The sequence below is a fragment of the Camelina sativa genome, chromosome 6 (genome assembly GCF_000633955.1).
Source record: "Camelina sativa cultivar DH55 chromosome 6, Cs, whole genome shotgun sequence".
NCBI lineage: Eukaryota > Viridiplantae > Streptophyta > Magnoliopsida > Brassicales > Brassicaceae > Camelina > Camelina sativa.
In genome coordinates, this window is record NC_025690.1 from 412,397 (window position 1) to 428,878 (window position 16,482).

The 16,482-nt window shown below is 34.9% G+C and overlaps 3 protein-coding genes across 3 annotated transcripts; 1 reads left to right on the forward strand and 2 right to left on the reverse strand.

Annotated features, from left to right (window-relative positions):
- On the reverse strand, positions 4,216 to 5,760 carry LOC104789930 (cysteine-rich repeat secretory protein 12-like). The gene is made up of 3 exons (XM_010515593.1): positions 4,960 to 5,760; positions 4,571 to 4,699; positions 4,216 to 4,362 (listed from the first exon to the last, which is right to left on the reverse strand). Exons 1-3 carry the CDS (start codon positions 5,681 to 5,683, stop codon positions 4,352 to 4,354), a joined length of 864 nt encoding a protein of 287 aa, XP_010513895.1. The 5' UTR covers positions 5,684 to 5,760; the 3' UTR covers positions 4,216 to 4,351.
- On the forward strand, positions 7,311 to 8,501 carry LOC109133253. Its single transcript, XM_019246235.1, has 2 exons — positions 7,311 to 8,142; positions 8,227 to 8,501. Exons 1-2 carry the CDS (start codon positions 7,311 to 7,313, stop codon positions 8,499 to 8,501), a joined length of 1,107 nt encoding a protein of 368 aa, XP_019101780.1.
- On the reverse strand, positions 9,455 to 11,154 carry LOC104789931 (nudix hydrolase 17, mitochondrial). Its single transcript, XM_010515594.1, has 5 exons — positions 10,753 to 11,154; positions 10,537 to 10,642; positions 10,340 to 10,423; positions 10,107 to 10,235; positions 9,455 to 10,009 (listed from the first exon to the last, which is right to left on the reverse strand). The coding sequence occupies exons 1-5, from the start codon at positions 10,836 to 10,838 to the stop codon at positions 9,866 to 9,868; spliced, it is 549 nt and encodes a 182-aa protein (XP_010513896.1). The 5' UTR covers positions 10,839 to 11,154; the 3' UTR covers positions 9,455 to 9,865.

Sequence of the window (16,482 nt, forward strand, 5' to 3'; positions counted from 1 at the left end):
TTTTTTGGCTTTTAAAACTTTCTTTAATTTTGAAGAGGTTGAATTTTCTATTGTGTAAATTTTTGGGTAAATTTTTCTGTCATGTTACAGTTACACCAACGGGTTAGGTACCCTGATGTTGTTCCAAACATTCCAATATTCCATGAAGAGAATGGTTTCTGAACCTTACCTAGTTATCTTCAATCATTCACACTGTGCTATTACTTGACGTAGAGAGATGAATGGTGGTGATATATATAGGCATATAAAAGAATCTGTTTTTCTAACATTGCAACAGAGAGATTCTAACGATGCAGTGTCACATTTGCCACTGGCACATTTTTTTAGCAACCCTTGTTTCACATAAAATAAGGTTGAAGATAAAGGAAATGGTATATATAACAATGTTTGATCCACAGGAAAACAAAATAGTGTTGCTGCTTCTTTCTGGCCTAGGATAATATCGAACGCATAAAATGAAAAGAAATACAAAAGAAGTTAGATACTTCAAACAAATTTTAATCTACTTTAGAACCTAAAAGGGGGGAATAATTGATGATAGAGAGTGCGTCACGTAAGCCGATTGTTCCACCAATTATGCTTTTGTTTCCAATACTTTTTTGTATGAATCAAAATGATATATACTTGACCACTTCATAAAGCTCTATTACTAAATATTCTTATAGTATGATATGATTAGTATCTAATTCAATCAACTAGGGCTGCGAATCCAAACCGAACCGATTTGTCCGAACCGACCTGAACCAAAATTTGGACAAATCGGTTCGGTTATATACCTGGTTGTGATCCGATTGGAAAGAAGAAATTTTTTTTTGGTTCTATATTCGGTTCGGTTCGGAGAGGGTAAACCGACGGATAACCGAAAATTAATCCTACCTATATAAGCTAATAAACCAGTTTTATTAGTTCTAACCTAATCGAAGAACCTAAATACCTTTTGCTCTCGACTGCTGCGATTCCGAGTGCGATCGAGAGAGTTCTTTGATTTCCTCTTTGATTTTTGCATTTAAACTGAGATCATCCTTGTTCTTAATCATCAAGGTAAGTTCTTCTCTCTAAATCTTCTCCAAGTTCTTGTCTATTTCTTCTCCAAGTTCTTTGACGTTTTGTTGTTATTTACTTGGCTATAGTGTGTTTAGGAATCCTAATCTGGGTCTTTAAAATTGCGAGACTAGTGGTTTAAAGCATGTTTTTTAGATTTATTTTGATGTCCGTCTATGATTCATAATCATAGTTCATAGTAATCTTAGTAGTCGAATTGTATTCTTAATCGACATAAATGGACTGTGTTGTTTGTCTTCTTCGTTTGTGTAGTTATTTCTTCTGGATGTTTGTCTAATTGTGTTTTCTTTGAACAGGTCTCCGATGTCTCACGATTCTGGTGAACACAACAACGAACCGTTTCTGCCTGGTGAGGTTGATGGAGAAGATGCTCCGTCAGGTGCTTCCGTTCGAGGGAAAAGAAGAAGAACTCAGCGAGAGACTTCTCCTCTTCCGTCCCAACCAAGGAAAAAGCTAGGCCATAGATCTCCGGTGTGGGAGCATTTCATTCAAAAAGTGCATGAGCCTGCACTTGCTAATTGTCGTTACTGTGGTCAGGAGATCGGTTGTGACACAGTGATACATGGAACAAGTGCCATGAAAAATCACATAAAAAGGTGTAAGTTGTTCAAGATGCACGAAGAGAGTAGTACTCAGAATGTATTGGTTGGTGATAGCAGTGGTGTAATGACAGCAATCAAGTATAATCAGGGTTTGTTTTGAAGGTCTGTCAACGAGATGATTGTACTTAGTGAGCTTCCGTTTGTATTTGTGGAGTCGGAGGGGTTTAGGAGACTTTGCACCAACGTTCCTCCAATGTACACGGTCCACTGCAGAAAGATAGCAACTTCAGATATTTATGGTATGTATTTGAAAGAGAAAGCTGCTTTGAAGGAACTGTTTGCTAAGGAAAAGCAGAGAGTATCTATGACGACATATATCTGGGTAGCTCCCACTACTTCTTGTATCTACATGGTCATAACCGCACACTGGATTGATAGAGAATGGAATTTACAGTAGAGGATCATCAGTTTTAACCCTGTCACAGATCACAAAGGTGATACGATTGCTGAGCACTTGATTGGCTGTCTAGAAGAATGGGGAATCGAGAAGGTCTTCACTGTAATTTTGGATAATGCTAAGGCGAATGACAAGGCTATAAGTGTATTCTGAGGCGCTCTGATGATAAAAGGACCTGATGCCTTAGTTATGAATGGAGATTATCTTCATATGCGGTGTTGTGCTCACATCCTAAACTTGATTGTGAGGGATGGCTTATCTAAGGCAAAAACGAGTATAGTGTCTATCAGAAATGCCATTAAGCATGTGAGATCATCCGAAGACAGTAGGCCTGGGCATTTTAACCGAATCTGAAACCCGAACCCGACCCGAAATAGGCAGTTCGGTTTGGATTCGGATAGTACTAAATACCCGATCGGATTTAGTTTCTTTGAAATTCGAATATCCGAACTAAGCCGAAATAAATACAAAAATGCATCTAAGTGGGTTTGAACCTAGTACCTTAGGCATTTACAAGTTTATCATAAACCATTTTGTCACCTTAGTTTTATGTCATAGTATGAAAACGTTAACTATTTATATATATATATATATAATTATGTATTCTTAAATAGATTTATTTTTTTCTTTCTCAATCAACAGAACCCATAATTGTTTTATTTTTGTTATTACCCATATCAATTTTAGTAGAAACATGACAAGGAGATCTACANCTGCGGGTTGAGACAGGGAACGTAGGTCGAGGAAGCTTATGTCTTGATGTTGCAACCAGGTGGAACTCGACTTATCTAATGCTCACACCCGCAATTAAGTTTAGGGTTGCATTTGAAAAGATGCTGACCGAAGACAAGCTTATAACGAGTACTTCATGGAGACTGAAGAGAATGCTGAAGAGAATTCTGAAGGGGATACATGTGAGAATCAATATGTTAATGTTAGATCGTTCTANATATAATTTGCTATAAATATTAGATTTGGTAGGGAATTTGAAGGATTTATTTTTTGAAGTAGTGGANTCCATGGTATTTGGGTGACATAGTAACCGAACTGTCCGACCCGAAAAAAACCGAACATGTAACCGACCTGAACCGAACTTGTATTCGGTTACATTCGGTAGAATTTTTAATTCCTGAATTACCCGAATAACCGAAAAACCCAACCGAATTAACCGAAGTCGCAGGCCTACAATCAACTATACCTACCATTTGACATTGAATTTTACTTTAAATCATCGTGGATGTTAGAACTTGTTGTGATGAGTTAAGATTATATGAAAAGGGGGTTTCAGAACTTAGTTGTATGAACATAAATCGAAATATAACAATAAAATTGTTTCATTGATTATAATAGAAATGGATACACACTACCTCCTAGGTTTTACTAGTATGAATGCGCTGAGAGTAATTATTTGAAAGAAATATATATATTGGAAAAAAAAAAGGACATATAGCTTGATCGCCATGGTTTAGATTCATCACTTTTTATGTCAGGATCCGCAACACATAGTTTTTTTTTTTTTGGGTCAAACGGAGGGAGTATAACATTAATCGACAACGTTAAGTGATTATGGTAATCAGAAATATCAATAACAAATTTCATGCGTCACACTTTATATAATGTTCTTACATTAAAGATACGATCACAAATCCAAACGGCGTGAGTTTTCTTTCTATATACATGTTGTGGTTTATCAGTTCTGATTCAACTTAAGTGGCTGGTTTAGTCATTTGGTTTAGGGGAGTTGATAACCGGGCAATTGGAGTTTGCTGAACCGGGATTGGAGAAGCTTAAGGGAAACCTCTTTTCGCGAGAGAGGCTTTGCCGATTCATACACAGAGTATATGTTATTATACTCTTTTATCTCTTTCCTCTCCTTTATCGTTTTATCTTCGTTGTAACAGAAAGATCGAGAAACTCCATCGTTGTGAGCTTGCTGCGATTTGTAATCACCTTGTGATAGTGGATTGCCGAATCAATTTCGGCCCCAGACATAGATACAATCACATCGATTGTGTCGAATTGGGTAAACAATCTCTTCGTGTGCTCCTGTTCTTTACTCTTCTCGATTCTTCTTCTTGTTTGTATTACTAAGTGTTGTGATGTTTTTCAATCGTGGGCGTGGGAGATTAGATCGTAACAATACATTTTGAAAAATAGTAAAAAAACTTAAATTAAAGGTGGGTCAAAAAAGAAACATCTTTGTAGAGTTTTAGTGGAGAATATAAAGAATCTCTTCGCTTTTCTTTCTCCTTTACGCATTTCATTCTTTCTTTTTATTGATATACGTAATTTACTTCCCACCTGATATATAATGAAGAAGAAAAAAACATTAGAGGATACTAGAAAGAAAAAAAACGTCGGACCAATGGATAGTGCCTTGTCAAGGGTCCATCACAAATTAATCCGTTAATCATAAAAAGTTTTTGATTGTGATGATAATGTTTGATTAATTATTAGATAATTAATCAAAACAAAGATGAGTTAGTAGGGGATGTGTCACTTCATTTACCTTTACCTCTCTCGCACGATTTTGCCATAAAAGAGAGAAATACAACGAGTAACGTAACTCCAGCAATTAAGCCAACTATGATTGCAAGTGTTTTCTCTATCTCATCGTCATCATTGTTACGACTTCCACCTAATTTATACCCCATAAATGAAAATTAATCAAACCATTTTAACAACACAATCATAATATGTTACATAACATTAAAAAAAATTAGAAATTCTATAAGAAGATAAATGAAAGAAAAAAAACAATCTTGAAAATAGAAACATACCAACACTAAATCACAATTAACAAAATAAACCTACTAATTAATTTTAAAATAAATAAATAAGAACCTTTACGAGAAACAAAAAAGAAGAAGCAATGGAACAAAGAAGAAAGGGCATTACCATAGCCGTTGGCTCGAGAGTGACCTCCACGTCCCGAGTAACGCGCGTAGCATTTGGCTAAGTACACGTCAGCCCAAGCGGCTTCTCCGCAATCCGATCTTAACCGTCCGATCGCCTCCATCAAACAGTCTTGACACTCGGTTGCACTGAGATCTCCGGTGCACTGCGCCACACCTTGCAACCCCCCTGACACTCCTACTCTGTACGAACCACCGCTACTCGCCGCTAGATAACCCACCACCGAGTCTCTCCGAGTCAGTTCATCAGAGTTATAACCAACCGGTGGTCCACAACGTCTAACCACCACCGTCTTGTCTTCCACGCCGAGGAACGTCGCGTTGTCGTATTTAACGAAGCAGCCTTCGAGCTGCAACGCGCCACCACAGGCCATGGCGCAGAAACTACCTAGCCGGCTAACGGCTCTCGCTATGCATCTTGCGCAATCTCCGGAGCCGGAGGAGAGATCGCCGCGACACTGGTACAATCCGTAGACGTAGGAGCTGTCCCCGGAGATACCGTTGACGGTGAAGTTGTTGTATGTGTAGAGAGAAGCTGAGCTAACGAAGGAGGTGAGCAGTGAGTTTACGTTGGACTCGTAAGGCGATCCCGGAAAGTACTTTGCTTGTGAGCAGCCACCGTAGACGAAAGTATCAACGGCGGCGAACGAAAATGTTCCGAGGAGTGACACAACGGCGATAAAGAGAAGTGTTTTTGTCGGGAACATGACTTTCACTTATTGCTCTTTTTGTTTGTCTAGGTGTATGTATGGACAGGGCCGTGCATATGAGTTAAAAAAAAGGCATTTGCCTTAGGCCCCTAATATTAAGATTTTATTGGCCTTTTAATTGGTCCCTAAATTTAAATAATTATTTGATATATTAGTAAAATATATATTTTCAATGTTCTTTTTCTTAAGTTTCAAAAATTTGTTTAATATATTAAAAAGTATTTCTATTTATCTCTAGTATTTTACAATATATACTTTTAAAAATTATTGTATTTTCGTAGATATAAAGTGTTAATTAAGAAAATAGATTTAAAAATTGTATAATATTATATATTTATAGTATATAACATAAAGTTTTATTTTCATAGATTAAAAACAAAGTACTAATTATCTATAATTTATTATAAAAAATATATCTAATTTTAGTTATAAGTTATAATATTTTTGATCACGAAATGTATAAATTTTTATTTTTTGCCTTAGGCCTCCGGGAGTCTAGGCACGACCCAGTATGGACGTATGGTCTCATTATGATTCGAGAATATATGAGAACGTAGCAACTTCTTTATGATTGCTAAAATGCTAGGTGCGTTATTATTGTCGTTTTGTTTCCTCTGTAAGCTATGCCTTCCTGGTCAATGGAGCTCCCATGGGAAAAGTGATACCATCCCGCGGTCTGCGTCAAGGCGACCCCCTCTCCCCTTACCTTTTTATTCTCTGCACTGAGGTTTTGTCAGGATTGTGTCAAAAAGCTCAAAGATCAGGATGCCTCCCAGGAGTGAGAGTTGCTAGAAGGAGTCCCTTGCTTAATCATCTCCTTTTCGCTGATGATACAATGTTTTTTAGTAAGACAAGTGTAAGCAGCTGTGCAACTCTCATGTTAATCTTAAAGCAGTATGAGGAAGCTTCGGGGCAATGTATAAATGTGGAGAAATCAGGAATTACCTTTTCTTCAAAAACTCCCATGGAAGTGAGAGCGAGAGTGAAGCAAACATTGGGAATCTCTAACAAAGGAGGGGTAGGGAAGTACCTAGGGTTACCTGAGCACTTTGGAAAAAGAAAGAAGGATATCTTCACGGCCTTGGTGGATAAAGTGAGACAGAGGGCCCTGTCACTATCTAACCGGTTTCTCTCGAGTGCAGGGAAGTTGATTCTCCTAAAGGTGGTCCTCTCAGCATTGCCATCCTATGCCATGTCTTGCTTCAAGCTCCCGATGTCTTTGTGTAAAAGGCTCCAATCGGTGTTAACAAGGTTTTGGTGGGATGATAAGCCGGGAAAGAAGAAGATTTGTTGGGTAGGATGGGAGAAACTTACTGAAGCAAAGGAGATTGGAGGGTTGGGGTTCAGAGAGATTGCTACTTTTAATGATTCCCTTCTTGCCAAGATAGGATGGAAGTTGATGAACCAACCAGAGTGCCTGCTTGCTCAGGTTTTATTGGGCAAATATTGTCATCAGTCCTCCTTTATGGAAGTCAAAACTTTGTCTAATGCCTCTCACGGCTGAAGGGTACTTTTGGATAGTCGAGAGATCATCAAAAAAGGTCTTGGCTGGATAGTTGGTAATGGACATGACATCAATGTCTGGAGCTCCCCTTGGTTGTCTAGGCAGCTGCCATTGTGTCTAATGGGCCCACCTACACAAGCGACAACTCTTTGGAAAGTTAAAGACCTGATGTCCCCGATTCTACCAAATGGAATGTGGAGGTTATTCGACAAGTTTTACCCAATACTTCAGCATGAGGATGAGATACTCAGTTTGATATTGAGTGACTCCCCGTTACCGGATAAGCTGTGGTGGCTCCCAAAGAGATCTCGAAAGTATACCACTAAGTCGGGCTATAGCTTGAGCAAGATCTTAGCTGATTCTGTAAGTTCTGACAGTTTCAGTTGGCGTAAGAATGTGTGGAAAGTGGTCACGTCTCCAAAGATTAAAATGTTCTTATGGAAAACTGTCTGTAATGCCATCTCGGTGGGTAAACTGTTGGCAATCAGAGGAGTGGAAGATGTAGGATTCTGCAAACGGTGTGGTGGGGACGAAGATGTGATTCACGTCTTAGGCTCCTGCCCATTCGCACAGAGGGTTTGGGCTCTTGCTCCTATAACTCCTCTGCCTAACCTGGGGAACCTGGACTCAGTTAAGAAACTGTTGGAGGCCGTAGCGAAGTCGATTTCTCTGCCACCTGTGGGTTTGGGAACGGCTCCGCTTTACCCATGGATTCTGTGGTACCTTTGGAAGGCTCAAAATTTATTGCTGTTTGAAAACAGGGTTTGGTCGGAGAAGGAAGTGCTCTTAAAAGTTACTCAGGAAGCTAAGAACTGGGAGCATGCATTACAGCTTCAACCGACGAAGAAGAAAGAGCTGAAGCGGCAGGAAGCTGATCTAGAGATTCACCCGAAAGCTTGTTTGTGTTTCTCTGATGCAGCGTGGAAAGAGACAACCAAAGGCTGTGGACTGGGTTGGATCATTAAGAACCCGGTAACTGGGACGACTAAAGAAGGATGTACTACTTGACCCTATGCGTCTTCTGCTCTTATTGCAGAGGCAATGACTTTAAAAGCGACTATCAATGCATCTTTAGCAATGAGTGTTGTAAGGCTGGTCTGCAACTCGGACTGTCAAGATCTTATTGGTCTTATCAACTCCGGTGGCCAGGCGAATGAACTCGATGGAATTCTGAATGATATTAGATTGCTTTCTCTTAGGTTTCTATCTATTCTCTTCTGCTTTGTACCTCGCACTAAAAACGCTGAGGCGGATGCCTTGGCAAAAGCTAGTCTACTCTCTTGTAATGTCTCCTCCTTGGCCGGAGATTGAGTTACTTTATAATTAAGAATGGTTTTTTTTTAAAAAAAAAAAAAAAACCATTGAGAATTCGAGTATTACTGAACTGTATTTTTCTCACTACGTCCATAAATTATAGTTACAACTTACAACGAGATATGAACTTGTAAATTTTTTATATATGATCGGCAAACAGATAGAGAGTCAAATGCGGCAAGGAATCAATATAGCCCAAATTTTAAATTACGGGCCTCAACCAACCCAAATGGAGCTCATCACGGACCCACGGTATGCATGTCAGTAGGCCGACATTGCTCAGCTCAAACTTTTTTATTCAAATAAAATTATACAATGTCCGATATTAAATTGATGAATTCAACGCATGTTAACAAATATACTATTGGTATTTTAGAAAAATACTAACGAACAGAAACACAGATAAATGTACGAATTCAACAGTACATTTTTAATTTTTTAGCATGAATAATTGATAGAAATTATTTGTCAATCACTAGATCAAAGAGGCTTCCACAAATATGGATTAAGTTTTCACATTTTCCTGAAATTAATGGTAGTAAAATCGACATAGCATGCAAACGACCTTGGTATGCTATAACAATAATTATCATACTAATAATAGTTATTGTTATATAATTATGTATTGTCATCTAACTTCATGTCTAAGAACTAAGATGTTGGTTGGTGACAATGAATAGGTAGTTGGGGAAAAGAACAAATTTACTCACAATGTGAACCAAAATTTTCCAAAAAGATAAAGCCAATTGATGATGATGATGATGACTCATCAACATTATTTTTATATTTTTCACAATAAATTTTTGAAAAGGACAATTTTGCTTTTCATATAGTAATATTAGCATATGGTTGGAGTAACTTATTCCTGCTTTGTTTCTTTCTTGTAATCAATCACATCACAACACGTATCACCTACTTGCATAATTTTATAATCACAAAGAGCATCATCATGAAAGTTGAAACCAAAATGTCTCCATTGCCAATAAAAGAAAGAGAGAGAGAGAGGAAACATAAACAAGAGGGAAACACAATTGTACAGTTTTTTGCTTGCACTCTAAGTTTATTATCTTCTTCTTCCCTCTTACTTAACTTAATCAAACCCTTAAGAAGTTCTTGCAGAAACATTATAAACACAAACACACAAGACTTCTTAAAATCACAATGATGTTAAAACTTGCTCCAGAGGACCATAACCTAAAAAAACTCTACCATCTCTTTTTTTTTTCCTGCTCTGTATCTGATTTTAGCTGTCTCAATAACTACTTGAAACCCATCATCTATTTTATACCTACAGAGGATCCATTAGTTTATAAAAACTCCCCATCGCAAATCAGCAATTGTAGCAATCATGGATGACTTCATCAGCACATTGTCTCAATAGAGATTGAGAGAGTCTTCTCTTCCTTTGGTTGATTCATTGGTGACGAGAGTCTCTCAACCAAAACATCTAATGCTTCTTTCATCCACCAATCTCTACAAGCTTCTCTTGCTTCCGTTACATTCATCTGTAATCCCCGGAAAAATTCATACTAATAATCAGTACAAAAGCTCCTCAGATATGTTTCGAAAATATCAAAACAAAACAAAGATTAGTTAACTGACCCAGATTCGTTGCCTAAGATGTTGTTCAGGCCAAAACTCAAGTTGTTCTGTAACAAGCATAGGGAACATTAGTCCTTCATAGTATGTTCCTCTGCTTTTGCTTAAAAAATCCCATTTTCCAAGTTGATGCTGCCAATATTCCAAAAAACAAAATTAAGAACAAAACAAAACAACAAGTATTAAACAAAACAAGAAAAAAAAAAACAAGATTTTAATTTTTTTTTTTTAAATACCTCAATGTTGCCAAGAACTCCAGCTTCTTCACGACATTCTCTTGAAGCAGCTTCTTCTACAGATTCATCAAGCTCCCAACCACCCTATAAATTTATTCATAATTTACAATTAATTATACAACCTCTAAATGACAAATCTTGTCTTTGGGTTAACATAAAAATCCAAATTTTTTTTTGTTTATTTGTTATATTTATACCTTAGGGAACATCAAGGCGTGACCTTTTTGCGAAGAGATGACAAGAACTTCTACCTCGTCACTTATTTTACCATCGTTAGATAGCTTGAATCTATACGGAACACATCTGCAAATGCCCATAAAAAAAAAAAAAAACTTCCGTTTCAGAAACCAAGAAATTTAACCTTTTTGGGGGGTAAAAGCAGAGATCTATATGTAAAAGATGAACGAACATACCCAACGACTTGACGACGACCTTTGTTGTATCTCTGAAACTGACGACCCGTGCGAGAAGCCAAACACACCATTTTCTCAACACCCATTTTTCTTTTATCAAATATTTTGAAAGAACCCTAAATCTTGTTTTGGCCAGAATAATAAAGAAGCAAGGAGGATGATTTTATAAAGAACAAAAAGAGGAAAGATGAGTGTAACAACTATAACGGATAAAGAATCTGTCGAAACTAAGAAGAACCCTTCGAATCTCTATGGTCGGTTTAGTTTTTGTTTCTGCTTTTTAAGTGTTTATGATTCGATTCGTTACGCCTGAAAAGATTTGATTTGTGAGAGAGAGAGATGGGAGAAGAAGAAGAAGAAGAAGGAGAGATATGAGATGAGACAAAAAGCGTTGTTTCAACCTCCAATTGCTTATCTTCTTTATATAAAAAAAAACGGCCGCTCCTTTTTTTTTTTTTTTTTTAAAGAAAAACAAATGAGAATAATATTTTTATTTCTTTTATTGGAATTTTCATCATTGGTCGAGAAGCTTAATAACCTTAAGCTAATGTTGGTATTTTTTTAGAAAATATTAAGTTCCATAGCATATCTTTAAAAAGTCTAAATTTATCTCATTTCTTAATTATATTAGACTTATCCCTTCTTTATCATTTCCATTTTTTAGTTCATTTATGTTTATATTGTTTGACATATGTTCGTTCCTTTTATCCAATGCTAATAATTAGTGATCTCATCTTTAAACCTTTATTGCATCATTATTCATTAATTTACCATTTAAGTTTATATTCATAAATCTATATATACATTTTTGAAGTACATTTTGGGTTCTACTCTTTTAATTTTGCTTATTGAAAATTTTAGTCCCTACAATATTGCACTAAAAGCATTAAGTAAAATATGGTAGATGTAATAAAATCATTTTTTTATAGAAACTAATTAATTCTACTTAAGTTTCTTATTAATAGCAAATTTCTTTTCTATATATGTGTCCAAAAATAAAAAAAAATAAAAAAATCAATAATTAAATTGTATATAGTGAAAAATAAACAATCAGTTAAATTAAATAATTATATATCAAACAAAAAAATAATATAGTATTATTTTAAATAAATAAAAAATATTATTCTGATTAATTATACATTATACAAACAGTTATAATTCATAATTTAGTGATTTATCCTGATAAAATTATATACTTTAAGAATAATTGTATCACCGCTTAAATATTTAAAATAAAAAATATATAATTTTATTACTATACTAAATACCGCTAAAAAATTATTATAAATAAAATTAAATAATTGTCCCGTGATGTACCACGGGTTAAATCCTAGTTGTAGTTAAATTAATGTTTTTTTCTAGTTTCCAAGAAAAAAACCAAACATGATAATGTTTAAAACTTTAAAGTTCGTTGTATAAATAACAATTTTTCATAGTATAAATTTGTAAATTTCAATATACGTAGTGAAAGTAGGCCCGAGCAACAAGTGTTAGATATTAAATGAGGACAAATTAAACCAACCAAACTTTTGGAATATAAGTATAAACACTTCATATTGCAAGTGTGGGGCAAATTTTTTTTTGTATCATACAACTTAACGACATATTTGCGTGCATCATTTACATTTTAACAATATTTAATACTCCATATAAATAATGCTACGAGTTGAGATATTTTATATTCGAAAGATAATACAATGTAATTACAGATCGAGCTATGGTAAAGTACTCATGGTTTTTTATTCAAAAATAAAAAGTACTCATGGTTTTAGCAGTTGTAGCCAAAGACCCGATAATTTCAAAAAATTTTGTCATTAGCTTTTACTTGCAAAATTTACATGCTAGTGTGGATTTCAACATTAAACGCCCGGTTATATAAATTTGTAAAAATATTGGTAGGTCAACAAAATTAAGAAGTACTTAATTAAGAGAATTATAACTAAGGCATATAAGCCAATAATTCAAAGTAATTAATAATTGGACCTTGTCCCTGTCGAAGTGTCTAAGGGGTTTCTCTGTCGTTTCGTGGTCTCGGTTTGTAGGTTTAATTGGTTAATAACGAGAGACATTTTAATTTAGCCATTAGGTTACCAATTAAACACGTAAAATTTTTAAATTATGAAAAGTAGTAAAACCGCAAGAGTCTCAATCCTTATGCGGTATGTTTATGTTGACTTTGGAAGAGACATGGTCACGTGCGTCGACATCGTCGAAGCTCCTATCCTATGTGCTCGATCAAATGCGTACGTCGGTACGTGTTTGAATCGCGGTTAGTGGACGCGTCTACGTTTGATGTATGTTCGATGTATCTACGTTTTATTTTCTTACCTGAGTGATGCAGTCGTTACATATATTTACAAGTAATCGGATTCGGATCCTTATATTCAATATAATGCTGCTATTGGCATAATGCGTGGTTTGGACCGGTTTCTTAAACTCGAGAAGATTCATATTTTTGCTCCTTATTACTGTATATACCAACCTCATGGGTCGAATATGATATGTTTTTAAAATTTTGTTTGATTGCGATATATAGTCCCATGCATGAAACAGACAATACGGCACAAAAATAGGACCGACCTATATGCCTAATGCCTTTATTAAGCTCACTTAAACTAAAAGTCTAAAACCTAAACGAATTAAACTCATTGTTGCAATATTAATACATCGAAACGACATTTCTTGTATAATAGAGGAAATAATCAATTTATAATGTTCCTACTTAGCTGATGATTTACAAGTCCAAGTATCAAACAAGATTGTAGAAAGAAAAAAAAAGACGAAAAGAGAAAATCTTGAGGATTGAGTAGGTAGTAACATGGACATATAAGCTAAATGCACCATAAAGGTTCAATGAATACTGCTGGATAAACTAATAATATAAGTTAGACTTAATATCGAATATGAAATGTTCCTGCAAATGTGTGGTACGTAGATATGAATTGTTTTGATGCTTCAACCATCAGTATTTAAGTTTTAGCCACCGATTTAGAATCGTTTCCCTTTAGTTCCCCAAAAAGGATTTTTTTTTTCACCACCACACATGATTAATGACTTTAGTCTCTTACTCTTTTAATAACGCATGCATCATGGTTCTTCTTGTGTTTTCATAATAATCCAATTTTGTCACATTTGATCAAGTTTCAATAATGTTTATTGAGATTATTCATTTATATGACAATCTCTAACGATTGAATTTTGATTGTTGCTATATAAATAAGTTTAACTATACAAAAGGCAAGTAAAAGAGCCCACTTGGTGATGGATATATATCTAAAGAGTGTTTTACTATTCAAAACTTTAACGCTATAGGAAAATTCTAATATGACAATCCAAAACCCACGCAGAAATACTTTTGGTTGCTGATTATTTGTGTTATCTAAAAAATATGATTAGTTCAAAAAAAAAAAATAAATAAATCTACAAAATATGAAAACATGATCAAATTCGAAGCTACTTCTCTGGATAAAACTATGACAACAACAAATAAATGGAATAAGAGATGGAATAGAATTGGTCAGAGATAAGAGATACCGCCGCACAATATGTTTCTCTCTCAACCACAAAGACATTATACATTTAAGACACTCAGCTTACTAATTACATGGACAGGATAGAGTCTTAACAATCATTAAACTTAATCAATGATCATTTGATTTTTTTATTTTTATTTATTAATAACAAAGATCAATAATCATTCTCATTTTCCATATGCCCTACTATATTTGGATTCCACGCGACTTTGTCACGAAACACATTTGTTTATTGGAATAGCAAAATATATATAGTTAAATTATTTTAAAATCATTGGCTGAAATTATGGATATGAAAATATTTCCCGAGAAATTAGGAAATGGACACGACCACGTGGGTATCATGGGATCATAGATCAATAATAAATAGTAATCTAATTTATTTATTATTTTAGTTTATTGTTTTTCTAAGTTTAGGTGATCCGAATCTCCACACCGAACTAAAAAGATGTGAAGTTCAAATTGTTTCGCAGTAACCAAAAAATCAACAAAAATTTGCCGGTATACACAGACGAACCCGACTAATATGATGTAGCCCAACCAAGAAACCCGACCCTATCATTTTCATATTTTTAGTTTTTCAGTATTCGTTTTTGCTATATCGTATCTTTACTTTTCAGTTTTCATTCGAGTAATTTTGACACCAATTTTTCAAAGGTCTACTATATTATCTTTTCGGTTGTCGTGTACATAATCTGGCATGAGCGGAATGCAAGGATTTACACTAACATCCGCACTCCAGTTGAAGGACTTTACTCCCACCTCGACAAGAGAATTCGAAACACTTGCCTAGCCAGGAACAACAAACCAAAGCTTTAAGGCCTCCTCGAGATATGGTTTCGAAGCTACTCTACCTAATTTTTTTAATTTTTGTAATTTGTAATTTTTTTTTCTCTGTATCGGGTTTGTTTAACCAGTTGATCGTTGTCGCTAAAGCACCATGTAATCATAAATCAGAAATTTTATTTAAAAAAAATATTAACTTTTCGGAAAAATTTAACCTTGATATATATATTTTTATAAATGATTAATTCTCATCTGTTTTTTTCACACATATTGATATTAATTAGAACACTCATCATTTTGTTTATATAATTATATGTAACAATCTAGCTAGAGATGTATTCAAAAAAAAAATCATTTAACATTTTAAACAAAGAAAGTTCATAAAATATATTATACCATATAGAACAATCATAATTTTAGGACATTTGATATACTCCTTATTTAAAAAGCTATATATTTGGATTCGGGTGGTACATATTATGTGTTAGTTTCTTAAACCGATAATAACTTAACCTTCTTCTTCTAGAAATATTATTGTAGTCTCTAAGAAAACTAACGATTGAAGATCAGATTAAGACTTTTCCCTTTCAAGTATTTCTTCCAGAATCCACATTAAAAATATGGAAGGTTTTCTACGAATCCATCTGAAAATCATCATTTTGCAGTGCACTAACTAGGTAGAAATGTATATGAAAAAAGTCCATCAAATTCTATTTTTCTCTAGAATGAATTTAATATATTTTTTACATTTTCACCTTAAACATAGAAAATTCATATCGAGCAATAATAATCTTAAGAACATTATTTTGAGATACTCGTTACGTAAAAGCTATATACATATTGGAATTGCTTCTTCTTCTAGAAATAGTATTGTAGTCTCTAAAAAATAAAACGATTAAAGACTTTTTTTTTTTGAACAAACATGTATTTTCATTCTATTTGAACAAAAACCATACAAGCATAAGCAATTGTTTAAACAAAACCATAAAGAGAGAATTTCCAAAGTTATCAACAACAAGGAAGTAGGGATAGATAAAGGCACACGATAAAGGGGACTTGAGAGTTATGAAGCAAGTGCTGACAAGCACTTTGGAACCTGTGAGGTCAAGAGATATCGCAGCATATTCCATGAATAAATCAACGGATGAAGAGATGATCACTGTTTTGAGTCGAAGACGAAGCGGCGTTGAAGAGGCCAAAGCTGGAACTCTCATCGGGATGAGAAGGTCTACACAAAGTAGGGCTTTGCGAAGGGGTTGAGCATGGATAGAGGAGCTCAGATTGTCAGCAATTTGATTGATGGTTGCGGTTTCAAAGTTTGCTGGGCTTTTCTTGAAAGGGTTGAGGTAACCACTACTCCTTGGAGTTGGGGTCATAATGCCACAATTCCTCAGGCGATTATGAAGGAACT